The sequence below is a fragment of the Rhinolophus ferrumequinum genome, chromosome 27 (genome assembly GCF_004115265.2).
Source record: "Rhinolophus ferrumequinum isolate MPI-CBG mRhiFer1 chromosome 27, mRhiFer1_v1.p, whole genome shotgun sequence".
Lineage (NCBI taxonomy): Eukaryota > Metazoa > Chordata > Mammalia > Chiroptera > Rhinolophidae > Rhinolophus > Rhinolophus ferrumequinum.
This window is the reverse complement of record NC_046310.1, coordinates 26,919,650-26,935,997: the sequence shown is the minus strand read 5'-3', so window position 1 is coordinate 26,935,997 and position 16,348 is coordinate 26,919,650. Positions and strand designations below refer to the sequence as shown.

The following is a 16,348-nucleotide window of genomic DNA, read 5'->3' as shown; positions in this document are numbered from 1 at the left end:
GTAAGTAGTGAGCTTTTGAGTAATTAAAAAAGAGACTTATTTAGACAGTTACGATGCATTTATACACACACACACACACACACACACACACACACACACACACACATCCTTCTCCCAATAAAAGGTTCATTCCACCAAATAGCACTCAGGATTACAGAAACTTGTAACATGCACAAGGCAAACATTCAAAATGGTTTTTAACCGATTGGTAAAATGACTGAATTATTCTGTTTGGAAGTAACAAACAGCTGAATTTTTATAAATTACTGCGGAGACCGAGCAGGAACACAGAGAGCCCTCACTCCCCTGCCCATACCCCGGGCTGTGATGTGCAGAAATGGCGCCGCGTGCGGGTACCTTGAGGACACTGCTGACACTGAGTACGACGTCGGCCCACTCCGCTGACTCCACCGCTGTGTCCTGCAGGACTTGCTCCTCGTGCTCCAGCAGACACTCACAGACGCTGTCCACCTGGGACACCTGAGGGAGCACACAGACGTCAGCTCCTCGTAACAGAAGCGATGGTCACGGGGAGCACTTACAGCTCCGATTCTATTCAACGGCTGTCCTCAGGAATCAGACCCTCAGCTCATTCGTCAGAAGAAAGCAGTTCACAGTGGAAATAAACGTAAAAACCAAGAAAAGGGAGAATCGCCTCACTTTTGAATAACTAAGTCTTATCAATTAGCAAATCTGGATTGTTAGCAAGTAGATTTTTCATTTAAATACCAAGTACGGCCGGCCCTCCCTATCTGTGGCTCGGCATCCATGGGTTCAACCAACCGCAGATACAAAATATTCAGAAAAAAATGTCACCTTGTCACAGACGTGCACTGTGTAGTTAGGTCTGAACATGTACAGACTTCTTTCTCGTCATTACTCCCTAAACAATACAGTGTGATGACCATTTACACAGCATTAGGTATTACAAGTAATCACATTACTATTACAAGTCATCTAGAGATGATTTAAAGTACACAGGAGGAGAAGCACAGGTTAGAAGCAAATACTACACTATTTTATATGAGGGACTTGAGCATCTGTGAATTTTGGTACTGGGTGTAGGGGGGTTCCTGGAACCACCCCCTCCAGACACCAAGGAACGACTATAACTGACATATTTATTTCTTATAGCCATTAGTGCTCAATGCCACTTTTAAATAGAACTAGGTTACAGATGATGTCACATTACAATGTAAGACCCCAAACTAATGAATTAAACGAATAGATTAAAATAATGACCCAAACTAATAAACTTGCTGATTTCTTTCTTTGAGGAATATCTCTTCTTTAGATATAACAGACATGTCTGTAGAATAGTAATAGCTCTACAGAAAATAACTAAATATGTAACTTCAAACTGTTTTTTTTTTGTCCTTAGCACATGAAGGTCCGGGTACAAAATGTTCATAAGCACTGAAACACTGGTTTGCAGGTTCAGGCCACGGTTAAGCTTTTCCCCTTTACTTACCAGGTGGCATTTACCTGGTGTTTAGAGTTTACAGAGTACGGGGCACTCATGGGCTAAGAAATACAGAAATCACACCCACTGCCCGCAAGGCGCTTACAAACCAGCTGCAGCGACAAGATGCACACACAGAATGCAGCTCACACAAAACATGCTATCTTACAAACCTTGTTCTCCTTTGTATTTCTGCTGTCAGTTCAAGGCACCCTAACAATTCTAACAAGAAGCCTTTGGCACGTGTAATTTGTAAGATCAAATGCAAGAATTTCCTATATTGCTAATGTGAGAAGGATAATGAAACATATGTGCTACAAAACGCAGAAACTAACATAAAAGCAGATAAAATGCCCCGACACTTGCTAACCACTCTGATCATGTGAGTGGCATATTCAGCAGCTTCAAATACTGCTCATATGCTGTGCCAACAACTCGGACTGTTCCTTAAGCAGTTAGTTACCTCTATTCTCTAGAGCCCTGGGGTGTCCCAGACTGCACAGAAGGCAGGAAGTGCACCCTTGAGCTGATTCTGTATTATTTACTTCCTACAGGTATCAGGGCTGCCAGATCACATTGCCCCTAACACTCCACCAATCAGACTGACCTGGGTCACCTGCTCTTCTCTTAAAATGCTGGTAATGTAATTTGCCACTGCCAAGTGAATAGACAGGTAAAGAGAAAGGCAATTATTTACATATGCATTTTCATTCTGTTCATCCATCCACACCCTCTTTCCAGCTCTCTTTTTATTACAGTTATGGGAGGACCTTTAGAACTACACCCAAAAGGACCAGGAGACCAGTAAACATCGCGAGAAAGTAAGATCAATGGTGCTACAAAGTCTTCAACATTCCATTTCCATATGGAACATTCCTTTGAAACCAATCACATTTTCAGTTTTTTTCTATCATATTCCTAACATTCTACTCAGGAATTACGTATCCAAATGATAATTTCTTGACTTTTCCTTTTTCTTCAGTTCATTTGAAAATGTACATATATTGAATCAACTAGTATGCTTTGCACTTTGATCCAAATGCAGAAAAAGGAACCAGGCTCTTGCTCAATTCTTTCAAATAATTTGTCATTAACAATTAAAAAAAATACTTATTTGTTTTACCATGTAAAATATATATGAATAAAGACCAAAAAAAGGACACAAAAATTAAGACAGTTTGGTTGGTTAGGTCATAAAATTTAAGGTGAATTATTTTTCTTTCCTTTATTCAGAGTTGGGGCATATTTCCTAGATTACAAAGCAAAACAAAAAAGTGCTTTGCCTTACATTCCCTAGAAAAGCAACCAACCCCAAGGTAGGAAAACAAGGCATTCATCAAACTGCATTTATGGAAATCAACAGAAAACCTGAACATGGTTCAGTTCTTAAATTATTTTTAGGTTACAGTACACTAAATATTAAGGGAAAAAGAGACTCCTTGGCATAGCCCGTTGGGTGCTAGATTATAGCTAGACTGTAGGAAGAAGAAAATAAAAGTACAGGCACCAAATACAGTTCAAAGTTCCTCAAATGCAGAAAATGATTCCAAATTTCACATAGCAGAAGGAGGAGCTGGCACTGTTTCTAAACTCAGATAATGCCACAAAGGGAGAAGGGACAGTCCTAGTTCAGGATGGCAAGGCCACCTCCTGGCCCGGCTGGCTCAGGACCAGGCTCTCGGTTAACAGTCAGCCTCTCTGAGTTGTAAAGTCAGCACTCTTTCGGGAGTGAGTCAAGTCCCCTGCCTCCTCCCCAGGTCAGGAGGCAGCACCGAGGACAGGGCTGTGTGGTGCTGCTGCAAAGGCAACGCCTGGCTGTCACCGATGGGTCAGCATCTTAATCTTTTCTCCCCAAAGTTTACAGGTTTTCTTTTCCTCTGAGAATAAGTCTGGTTTTCAAAGTGAGGTGTATAGCAGGATCCTGGCAGGTAGCTGAGGGGAGTTCAATGAAGGGACTGTTAAGCCAGGCATGCGTGGGCAGGAGTAAGGGGACCACAAAGGTAGTGCAGCACGCAGGGCTGGTAGCAGTGGCCATGATGAAGCCCAGGCCTGAGGGGCACGCAGACAGACCAGACAGGAGCCTTGGGACCGAGAGGGCACAGCAAACTGCGGTGGCAGCAGGCAGCAAGGAAGCTGGGGGGACGGCCAGCCACCCGACAGTGCCTTCCCTTCGGCAAACCCAATGGGAAGCCAGAGGCAAGGAGCCCACTAGCAAAGGTGCCCTCCTGGAGCAGAGTCAAGTGGATTTGGAGACTAAGGGAAACCAGCCAGCTCCCAACAGGGAGGCCTTCTTGGTCGGCTTTGCAAGCTCTCACTTACAAGGGAGGCAGCACATGAGTGATACTTTCTGAGTGGCAATTTACCCAGAAAACATGGAGTCCAATTTAAAATTCCACCCAGCTCTTTTGTCAGTCCTTGCCCTGCTGGGGGCGTGGTCTCTACCTAAACAAACTGCAGGGCTCTCCAGGAAGCCGCATCAGGAGACGAAGACACTCGCCTTACCTCTCTGAAGAAGACGTCGGCAGGGGTCAGGCTGGGCGGGATTTCACAGGCCCTCCTGTTTAAAGCGGTCAGGATGGCCGTGTTCATGACGTCAGGCAGCCGCGAGTGGTGGTTCTTGAGAACAACAGCCGCCGCCAACTTCTCTGCGTGCTCACAGAGCAACAGTCGGGTTGCCATGGGCGCCCCTCTGACTGGGAAGGTGCCCAGACGTTCGAATAAGCCAACCTATGGAGACAAAACATACACATTCTTGGAAAGCATTTACCGTAACACAAATAATGCAGTCGGATGAGTATTCAGAGTAACACAAAATACTGCAGCCATGTTTCCACGAGAAGCACGCTGGGTACAGAGCACTGCCCTGCTCTCCCCAGAAAGTACCTCCAGGTATCTCTCCTTCTGGCTGTTTGTCACACACACACACACTTCGGCTAGACAGTCCTGTTCTAAGACAAGGGTCACTCCAGGTTTGTCTACTGCTGTTGTCTCTACTTCCCTATTTGTCACATTGCTATCTATGGTCATCAAAAGGATAAAATCACTTCCCTATCTGTGCCCACTAACTTCCCAAGGTTCTGGACCTTTGTGAATTAGCAGCTGGCAGTCTCCGTATTCAACTGATTTCCAGAACCCTAAGGCCTTGGGGAGGGTGGGAGTCTTGAACCATCGCGTCTCCTGCCTGACTGGCTTGCCGCTCCTTTTTGGTGGGTTACGAGCTCCCAGCATTCCTAAGCTCTCCATTTGATAAAGCATTCCAGTAACCTGTACTCAGGAGCCAAGCAAACGTAAACAATAAACACTCTCCCACATTTATGTATAATCCATTTCCTTCACACAGTCCCTGATTTTTGTATATTGAGGTTAAATGTAAATACAAAAAAGTACACAGAAAACAAGTGCACAATAATTAAATCCCCAGAGAAGGCTATTGCTGCAAGCAATAAATGTGTGGTGAGAAAGCCCTGGCGGAGGAAAAGCCGGAGCCCCGGCCCTTTCTTCTCCAAGTGCAGCTGCAGCTAAGTCTCCTCTAGAACCTGACGTGCTTTTCTGGCACCTCGTGTTAGGAGTCCCCTCTTCTAAATACAAGCGTCCTGCTATGTCTACCGCTCTGTTCCTTCTTTGACAGCATCCTGCTTTTTCACTGTATGTTTAGACATCCCTCATCATTTTGAATGACTACGGAATATTCCAACGAATCAATCTTAACGTATTCAACCTGTGCAGCGGTCATTTTAAAATAAGAGTGACAGAACCTTCCTGTCTGAGTTGCTCTTGGGCCCCTCATAAGACCTGCAGTGCAGTTTTAGGCAAGGTCCCCCAGCCACCACTGCACTGCTGCAGTGAAGGACCAGGCACTCCCAGTACTGCAGTCACATGACGAGTGGGTCACAGGAGGCCCTGCTCCTGCTCCTTCCTACGAAGTGAGGGGGGACACAGGCTGCCCCAACACCAGCAACCAGAAGCTGGGATGCTCCCCGAGGACCCGCCGGCACCGCCACGGCCCCACAGCTGCTGAGTGCACTCCAACGGGAGACGCTCACACTCGGAACTGCAGCCTCAGACACCAGCACCTGGGGACACATGCTTCCTGCTTATTCATGTAAATTCTCCAGTGAAATCAGTGAACATAAAGGCAGAACCGAATGGGATCTCGCTGGACATTACCTTGCAATACTACCACCAACAGCGCTGTGACTCCACTGGGGTCTTTGAAGCCCACAGAGTCTGCGCAAGGGCCGCTGCAACTGCTCGTGCCACACGTGTCTGCCATCTCTGATAATTCGTGTGTCTGCAGCATGGCACGTCAGGGCCACTGACTCCTCCCGCCCCAGGATGCACACCCTCTGCCATGTGACTTTGTCACTCCTCCCAGTAAGAGGTAGAATCAATTTCTTAACCCCTTTCATCTGGGCTGGACTTGTGACTCGCTTTGGCCAATGTCACTTTGGTGGGAGTGCCATTATATGACACCTGAACTGAGACATGAAGAAGCCTGCAGCTTCTGAGACCATCCCCTTGGGTGCTGCCCTGACACAAAAGGAAGTCAGTCCAGCCTAAAGGACAATGAGAGAGTAAGTGGAGGAGAACCAAGCAGCCTTGCTCCCAGTCAGGCGCAAAGTTTGGGGCCTTCCGGCTCAGCCCACCTAACACAGCTCGCAGAGTGGTCCCAGGGGAAGTGAGCAGAGGAGCCGCCCAGCCCACAAAACTATTTTAATCCACCACATTCTGGGGTGGTTTGTTATAACAGTCAATATCGACTATTAGTAGTTAACACTGACGCTTTAGTAATTAAACAATTCCATCAGGAGAAACGCTGTGTTCTCCCCATTAATGGGCCTCAGTGAACGTGTGGCACTTTCTCAGCAAGACCGTGAGGGCAGACGACAGCCAGGCCAGCCGGTGGCAACAAGGAAGCAGAGTGCATGCAGGCTCATGGTCGGTCGAGGTGTTTCTGAAACCGTCCAATAGGGCAGCCACTAACCACCAGAATGGAGATTTAAATTTAAGTGAATTAAAACTAAATTTAAAAGCTTTAGTCCCTCAGTTACACCAGCCACATGTCAGGAGCACAGATACAGATCATTCCTGTCACCACAGGACGTTCTGTCAGGCAGCATTGACTAGAATTTCTTTAACATTAAGGCATTACTGACTTTGGAAAAGACAAGAAAAATGGAATGAAATCCATTCATTTGGATAGAGAATATGCTGGGAGCTGTTGCTGATGGCAAAAATGGGTGATTTTGTGTAACAATTCTGTCTAGCAGCAAAAATATTTCCTAATTTGGGCTCAACATAAACAGGCATGTTCCTTTAGGAACCACAAGACCCCAAACAGCCATGGCAATCCTGAGAAAGAGGAACAAAGCTGGCATCAAACTACCTTACATCAAATTATACTACAAGGCTATAGTAATCAAAACAGCATGGTACCGGCATAAAAACAGACAACATAAATCAAATGGAACAGAATGGAGAGCTCAGAAATAAACCCACGCCTATATGGTCAATTAATCTATGGCAAAGGGGGCAAGAATATACAATGAGGTAAAGACAGTGTCCTCAATAAATGGTTTTAGGAAAACTGGACAGATACATGCAAAACAATGAAACTTGACCCTTTATTACACCACATACAGGAATAAACTCAAAATGTTGATTAAAGACTTAAATGTAAGACCTGAAACCATAAAACTCCTAGAAGAAAACACAAGCAGTAAACTTTCTGACACTGCTCATAGTAATATTTTTTTCTGATACATGTCCTCGGGCAAGAGAAACAAAAGAAAAAATAAACCAGTGGGACTATATCAAATTAAAGAGTTTTTGCCCATGGAAGGAAAACATCAATAAAACAAAAAGACAGCTTACTGAATGGGAGAAGATATTTGTCAATGATACATCTGATCAGGGGTTAATATCCAAAATATGTAAGGAACTCACACAACTTAACACCAAAAAAGCAAAAAAGACAATCCAATTGAAAAATGGGCAGAGGACCTGATTAGACATTTCTCCAAAGAGGACATACAGATGGCCAATAGATATATGAAAAAATGCTCAACATCACTAATCATCAGAGAAATGCAAATAAAAACCACAATGTGCTATCACCTCACACCTGTCAGAATTGCCATCATCAATAAATCAACAAACAACAAATGCTGGAAAGGATGTGGAGAAAAGGGAACCCTTGTGCACTGTTGGTGGGATTGTAAATTGGTGGAGCCACTATGGAAAACAATATGGAGGTTCCTCAAAAAATTAAAAATAGAACTACCTTATGACCCAGCAATTCCACTTTTGTGTATTTATCTGAAGAAACTCAAAGCACTAATTTGAAAAGATATATGTACCCCTATGTTCACTGCAGCATTATTTACAATAGCCAAGATATGGACGCAACCTAAGTGCCTATCGATGGATGAATGGATAAAGAAGATACAGTACATACCAGGGGTACCAAAAAAATGTACACAAGTGGACACTTTGGTCAACGTTGCTCAAGCAGTATTTGCTGTAATCAGAAGTGTCTGGACGCTGATGGGAACCACTTTGAGCATCTCTTGTAATTGCAGAAGTCAAATGTGACTTGTATTCATGTTTTGTTATCGGTATATATTGAGTATTACAATTTTAATACAATTTTCCTGTCTTAAAATGTGTATACATTTTTTTGGCATCCTCTGTATTACTGGACCATAGAACAGAATGAAATCTTGCCATCAGCAACAACACGAATGAACCTAAAGGGCATCATGCTAAGTGAAGTAAATCAGACAGAGAAAGACAAATACCATATGATCTCACTTATGTGTGGAATCTAAAGAACAAAATGAACAACAACAGAAATGACTATTAGATGGGAGGGGGTTGGGGGGCTGGGTGGCAAAGGCGAAGGGACTAAGATGTACAAATTGGTAGTTATACAATAGTCACAGGGATGTAAAGTACAGCATAGAGAGTGTGTTACAATATAGTCAATAACACTGTAATAACTACGCACGGTGCCAGGTGGGTGCTAGACTAACTGGGGGGATCACCTCAGAAGAGATATAAATGTCTAATCACTATGCTGTACACCTGAAACTAATATAATATTGAATGTCAACCGCAATTTTAAAAAATAGGGATACCCTTTAAAAAAAAAATACGTTAAATGAGAATTTGATTCTAACGGCCTTTCAAAATTAAAAATCCACAGATAAAAATCTTCTTTTTCTCACCTTACACTGTCTTTACACTGTCTTTCTAATAATACAAAATCAACTCATGAAAACTTTTACATAAAAGCACACAGGAAATCTGACTAAAAAGCAGGACATCATAGGACGTTATAAGAAAAGCTAAAACATCACTTTTCTTGAAATACACTATTTTTCTTCTTTTTATCTTATTTTCAATGCAGCTTTTATACTTCAATAGGCCTCCACTAAGCCCTGGACTTAATTACTTTTAAGTCAGCAAAGAAAATGCAAAACAGTAGTCATGCCCCTTGCAATGAAACACCCCAGAACAAGACTGAAAGGATCTCCCAGTGTCCTGGAAAGAGCTGACAAAGGGATAGCAGAGCCAAGTGTCCTGGGACCCCTGTTCAGTGACAGTGAAGCTTACTTGGTGAATAAAGTCCATGAAGAGAGAATGGGCCTTCATCTTGTCATCCAACTGGTGAAGAATAATAAGTGATGCTTTGCTAAACCCAGGTGGTTCTGTTGAAACACAGTAACAAACTTAAACACATAACGTACTGACTTTACAATAATTACTGCTATTAAAATGAAAACTTAAGAAAAATCTATGCAAAAGGAAAACACCAACCTTTCAATGCAATCATTTATAACATTACCGAAGAGTTTAAAAAATTTAAGAGAAAAATTGTGGAAGTTTGATACAATTCATACCATATTCATTCAAAATAAAATGTTATTACTAGTTTAATCATTTATATCATTCTAGGCTTGACAGCTCAAAAGAAATAGTCAAAGAAAGAAGGTAAACACTGAGGTTTTCTTCCTAAATCTCTAAGGATGCTTAGCAAACTTGCTAAGTAGGAAATTAGGAAGACAAATGGCTGTTTGAGTCAGTTCCCTGGTACTTGGGAGCCCAGAGTGCCCCGGTGGTGCAGTGAAGGGTAGGAGGGACAGTCGGCGGGAAGCAGGAAGCGTCAGGCACGTGACATGCCGGCCTGACATGTGCACACTGCAGCTCTCAGGGAAATGCACAATTTCTATCAGCCAAATACAGTGAAGCCAAAATGATCATTTAATTGGGGGCTAGTAAATGACAAACGCTATCTACACCACAGTTTCCTTTTAGAAATAAAATGTTGAGATAGCCAACGAGGGCTAATGCCTTGGCTTCAGCCAGAACAAGTAGGATTTGCTCCAATCTTCCCTCGGTGTCTGTTCTGAGCCCTTTTCAAAATCTACTACAAGGAACGTTGCAACCTTTTAAAAATACTGACTTAATAGTAATTGTTTCAGAATATAAAACTATGCTTTGACACACTTTAATGAAAGAATCAGATGCCCTTCGCAGGGCAGATCGTGCCAGGACGTTAGTCGGTGTGCTCACCCTCAGGGACAGATGCAACCCACCGCGGGTCCGACGCGGGGTAGTCGTCCATGAGGTCCACACTGATCTGCACAACGGCTCCATCAAGGTCACCGTCGCTGTCACGACCAGAGTGGGAGGAAAGCAATTCGTCCACCGTCATTTGAGCATGACCTAAATCTTTTCTGAAATAAAATGCAAAACAAAGTATTAAAGGAAGCAAAACATTTTTAACTCACCAGGAAAAGTTTAATTATGAAATTAAAGTACCATATTTTAGCCCAAAGTTCATTATTTTTAGTGACATTTATCTAAAAGGGAGACAATTTTTATGTATTCATATTCAAAAAACATACGAGGTGCGACCAAAAAATACAGTAAAAGTTTAAACAAAAAAAAGTTTATTACAGTAAAGACACATTGCCATTAATCCCTCTCAAAATACTCCCCCTCACTTCGGAGACACTTATCCCGTCGTTCTTGCCACTTTCTGAAGCAGTTCTTTTGTGAGTGTCTTTAGTTACACTGTCGTGGCTGCCTTGCTGTCCTGAATTATTTTGACTTTGGGAAAGAGCCAGAAGTCGCTCAGTGCCAGACCCAGTGAATAAGGTGCATGAGGACACACAGCAATGTTTTGACAGAAATTGCTGTACGATAAGTGACGTGTGACATGGAGAGTTGTCATGATGGAGGATGAAGTAAAGACACTCACAAAAGAGGACTTCCAGAACTGCTTCAGAAAGTGGCAAGAACGAGGGCTAAGTATGTTTGAAGTGAGGGGGAATATTTTGAGGAGGATTAATGGCAATGTACCTTTTCCTGTAATAACTTGTTTTTATTTAAACATTTACCGTATCTTTTGATCACACCTCATATGTTGAATACTTACAATGCGCTAGGGACCGGAAACAGAATGACAAACATTACAGTCTGAGGCTTCACAAAGCGGATGGTTTCCCGAGTTAGACAATCAACAAGCAGCTACACACACACTGTGACAGGCTTGGAACAGGGGACTGAAACCATGATGGGGGCAGGGAAATGTCCTGGGGAGAGGCACAGCGAGGCCAAGGTGGAGGTGCGAGGGGCACGCAGCGGCACAGGAAGCACATGCCGCTCCTGTAAGCACCCGTGCCTGACGCCACTGAGGACGGCAGAGCACCCGGGAGCAGGAAGGGGGACAGCTCCCATGGCCGGCAGTGGGGGACACCACCAGTTGCAGGCAGGGGAGCCAGGGTAAAGGACGGCAGGACAGGCAGGGTGCAGACAAGTGCCGCTCCGGGGAGGACGTGCGCTGCGACGTAAGGGCTGAGGCACACATCAGAGAACCAACGTCCCGTAAACCACAGCGGACAGGCACTGAGAGGAGACGTCATCATCAGCTCTAGTTTTCCAAAAGTCATTGTAACCATCACATGGAGAGGGCATTAGATGGGGGTCAGACGGGAGGCAGTACAGTCCAGGTAGGATGTCACCATGGAAATCCAGGAAGAGAAGACGGCCTGCACCATCACATCAGTGGCTGTGGGGAGGATGGGGACAAGCAGGCAGGTGGGACAAAGACACGTGGGTTCGTGAGGTAACTGGCAACTGGATGGACCTGACAAACGAGGATGATCTCCACCCCCCTCAACGTGCTCTGAGCAAACGCGTGGACGGTGGCACTTGGTGCTGGGATGGGGCAGAAGCGGGAGGACAAGCTTTGGAGACAGGCACAGAGCTGGACCCCAGGTGCCCGTGGGACATGAGCTGCCTTCAAACACTCCCCTGTGTACGGCCGGAGCCCCACGGGCCCTGGTGTCCTCGGCACACGGAGCCAAAGAAGGAGGAGAGACAGCAGGGAGCAGTGGGGAACCTGGGGGCCGACAGCCCATCACCCACCAGACAACCTTCTAGTAGCTTAGCTGTAACAGGAACAAAGAGATGGGGGTGGTAGCTCAAAGGGGGACACAGACTTGTCTTTTTAAAAATGGCAGATTAAACATGACCAACGTCCCAGGAGGAGCCAGCACAAGAAGGGTCGAGGACAGAGAGGAAGAACTGGAGAGTAGGGTCAAGGGGCAGGAAACAGTGGCTTTGGGGACAGACAGCGCACTCCCTCCTACTGTATTTTGCCGTGTACAATGCACTTTTTTGCTCAAATTTGTGAGGGAAAAATAAAGATGCATGTTATACATGGGTAGTACTAATTTCGTATGTATATAAATATTTTAAATTCTTTTATGTTCACATGCTAGAAGTGTAACTCTAGAAATCAATAACGATATCCATATGCAAAATAATATCCTGGAATACGATAATAATGATGGAAAAGTTCTAGGCCATCTATGATGCATAAATATCATAAATTTGTTACTGTTACAGAAAATTTCCAGTACCTTTTCTCTGTTTCTTGTATTTTGTAATTATTTGTTATATAACATTTCTTGTACCATAATCTGTTAAAAAATAAATGCTAAAATTCCTTTATAATACAAAACACAAGTACCTAAATGTAAACAAATAAAAATTTGAATTAAAAAATGGAAAGATTTATTCCCTGAAAGTTTAGGCCAAAACCGTGGGTACGCATTATACACGACAAAATAAGTTGTGCACAGGGTGGGGAGAGGAGGCAGGTGAGTCTGTAGGGAGCCCCCTGCTGGGGTGGGCGTGGGGCGCGGGCTCTGAGGGCCTCTATTACCTCTGCGAAGCATGAGGCTCAGTCAGCTGCTGAGGGAGGAGGGAGGGAAATGGCAGGTGGAGGACATTAGGACAGGGCTTCAACGGTTCCTTGGTAGACCAGGAGACGAAGCTGACTAGAGTAACAGAGAAACTGCTTAGAAGTGTGAAAGGCTGGGTAGCAGCTACCGGTTGTAGGATACAATGTTGATTATGGCAAGTTCAATAATCAACTATTTTAATCAGTAGAACTAGTCTCTTAAACTCTCATGAGCAGAAGATTGTGTATGTATATTTAGTTAAGTGAAATGAAAAGCAAATACAAAAATTAATTTCAAAGAAACAATGCTATAAAAACAGTAATATGACCTCAGCAAAAAGCTAAACAGATAGCATTTCAGGGCGCTCTCTTCCGATTTTGACCCCCGCAGAGCACCTGGCAACGCCTGAGGACAACTTTGGTTGTCAGAAGCTGGGGGGAAGGATGCTACTAGCATCAAGGGGGAGAAGGCAGAGATGCTGCTGAACACTCTGCAATCCACAGGAGGGCCCCACGACAAAAAAGTACCTGTCCTCAAATGTCAACAGTGACGAGGGTGAGAAATCCTGCCTGAACTACTACAATTTCATCCTAATTCTTTAAGACTATTGGCAGACACTCCCTCAAAAATGATTACTGTCAGCCTCCCAGGACTTCAACCGTGCTAACCAGGTAATCAGATGCACAGCTGTGCTAAGGGCCACAGTAACCCACCATCCCTCAGGTCACTATGCTCAGGACTCAAAGTCAAGGGCCCCTTTCCATGCTTAGTCGTCTCCTAGGAAACATTTAGAAATAGCACTGACTGGTGTCCCCTCATGTCCCTCAGAACCTCAGGAAGTGACCTCATTTGCAAACAGGATCTTTGCAGACATGATGAGTTAAGTAATGATGAGGTCACCCTGGATTAGGTGGGTCTTAATCCAATGACTGGTGTCATTATTAGTAGCACACATGAAGGCAGATATACAGGGAAGAAAGCCAATGTGACAAAGTGACAATGGAGACAACTGGAATGATGTGTCCACAAATCAAGGAATACCAAAGAATGCCAGCAACCACCGGAAGCTGGGAGAGAGGCAAGCAGTGTCCCCGGAGCCTTCACAGGAAGTGTGGCCCTGCTGCCACCTTCACTTCAGACTTCTAGTCTCCAGAACTGTGACAGAATAACTGTCTGTTGTTTTAAGCCACCCAGATTGTAACTTCTTACAGAGGCCACAGGAAACGACTGCAATGACCACTGAGTCTTGCTGCATTAGCACTTACATTTTTAGATGCCACAAATCTGACAAGAATTGTTAATTAAAGGAAAACCTGAAAGACAAGATCATGGTATTTTAACGCAAATCTTGGCAGTTGGACTGAACACCACACGACAGAACGAGGTTGAAGAAAACTATTCGGAAACAGAAGCGAAGATCCTGTCTACATGCGCCATCTCCTGGGTAAGAAACTCAGCTCAGCAGACCAGAAGGCACAGAATGTTCAAGTGGTGACAGCTCTGTAGAGTCTAACTGCCACCCCTCCCGTGACAGTGAACCACTAGGGGTCAGATACCAACCACTTTGAGTGGGATTAGGTGGTCAGCAGCTGAGAACTGGGGACATGGAGGTGGCAAATCCTGCATATTCCTTTGAAATAAAGATCTGCTCGAGAAACTAATGACCTTTCATGTGCCCAGCTCTGTCTACTCATTGTTCCCAAAGGAAGAAACAGTTCAGAAAGTTAGGGCTTCTGTCCAAAGTCTCACGCAGCTAGCTAGGGGCAAAGCATGGCTGGACCACAATTTTCCCGAGTTTGTTTATTCAAATATGAACTTACTGCACCTTGTTAGGCAGGTACCACAGTACATGATCTGCAGAATACACCTCTAGGACAAAGTGAAATGACTGAAGTCATCTGAAAACCACAGGGATTAGTCAGCAGGTATGACAGACACTCGCGCTCCCTCCACATGTACACTCCCTGTGAGTGTCCTCCCATGGGGCTCCCCGAGATTTGCCCTGGCCCATGGGACAGGGGCAGATGGGACCCATGCAGAGACGAGAAGAGCGCGTGTGCACCGATGCTTCCTCTCTCACCAATTTGGGAACCCCGATACGTGAACAAGGCCAGGGGAGCTGCTGGAGGAGCCACGTGGTGCAGACAGACACGACCAGCCACAGCCCCCAAATGTGAGCAAGTCTAGCTGGGACAGCGGGCAGCTGGCCACACACGGGACCAGTAAAACGGCCACCTGAGCCCCACCCCAAACAGCCGGACCGTAGAACCATCAGCTGCATTACATAAGCCACCAAGTTCTGTGGGATTGTCTACACAGCAGACTGCACTAACGGGCCAATCCCTGTCCTTTACGGCACCGACAAAACCTTGTATGCAACCTTGTGCTTTCACGTGATGTGTGCCAGCTCACGCTGCCCTCAGGGCCACCACTGTGAATGGCAGGGGGTGGCGCAAGGTGCACCATGTTCCCCCAGTCTGGCTGGGGGAAGTGCTGAAGTTCAGAGAAACGTTCCTCCTCAATGGCGCCATTCCTCCAACTTGCTCTCGCAGTCAACAAATAAGGAGCACAGGTCAGTAAATGTGTCCTCAGACTTAAAAGAGGCTAAGATTGAAGAACCTCGTTATACCTGCAATATTGCAGAAAAGCCGCTTTTAGCAATTTGGTTGTATCTTCCTGGGCTCTGGCTTCATTCTTTGGAGAGCTCTCAAAAATCACACTCTGTAAAGTAACAAACTACAATTTAGAGGTGCAGGTATCAGCAAATCCTTAATTATTGGACTAAAATCGACCCACCTATGACAGCAACAACACAGGAACACAAGCTGTTTACCGTACTCTCTCTACCGATAGTTTACATACATAAAACACTTAATGAAACAAGACAAAATGTACCATGCGAACGACCAGAGCCCTACAAAAAAGGTATATATAATCGAGGGATTATATTGTGAAAGAATGATTTGGGGATTTCCTCATAACCCGTGCAAACTTTTTATGGGTTTGCTCTTATACAACTCATCACAATGTATGTTACTAAGCATAATGGTCGATTTCAAGCTTAAACAAGGATTTGGAAAACTTTTAAAGAATGAAATACTGTTTCAGAACAGCAGCAGTATCATAAATCCATGACTACAAAAGAATAAAAGAAAAAAAAATCATTACTTTTTGTTGAAACTACCAAATCACTTTAATTTTGAATCAGAGAAATAGTCTATATCTTTCATATACTATTCAAATGGAAATTACCCCAAACAGTATTCTTTTCAGTCTCCTATAAAAGAATGATAAAACCTTATGGATCAGGGGATTTGAGGTTTCAAGACAACAGAAAAAACTTGATGGTTTTTAGCCCCCCCCCCCAAAAAAAAATCATTCCAGAATGACAAGAAACAACACCACCCAAAGATCGGTGATTTGAACCAGAACACAAGATGGAAGCCAGAAGAAGGAATGGCAAGTGACGGGGCACAGAGACCTCCGTCTGTGGTGTGAGGACAGATCCTGCTGGGGTGCTGAGGCAAACGAGGAGAGACAAGACGACAGGACATGTAGAGTTTCTAGAGAATGGACACTGGGGAAAAGTGCACTGAAAGGCATTTACAGAGCTGCTGGCAGGTGTGGG

General features: G+C 44.5%; 1 protein-coding gene across 1 annotated transcript in view; it reads right to left on the bottom strand.

Moving 5' to 3' along the window:
* NUP133 (nucleoporin 133) overlaps positions 1-16,348 on the bottom strand; it is a 51,088-nt gene that overhangs the window by 17,277 nt on the left and 17,463 nt on the right. The window contains 5 exon segments of the mRNA XM_033099605.1: positions 358-480; positions 3,965-4,189; positions 9,080-9,174; positions 10,040-10,203; positions 15,350-15,441. Coding sequence (XP_032955496.1) covers positions 358-480; positions 3,965-4,189; positions 9,080-9,174; positions 10,040-10,203; positions 15,350-15,441 — 699 coding nt within the window.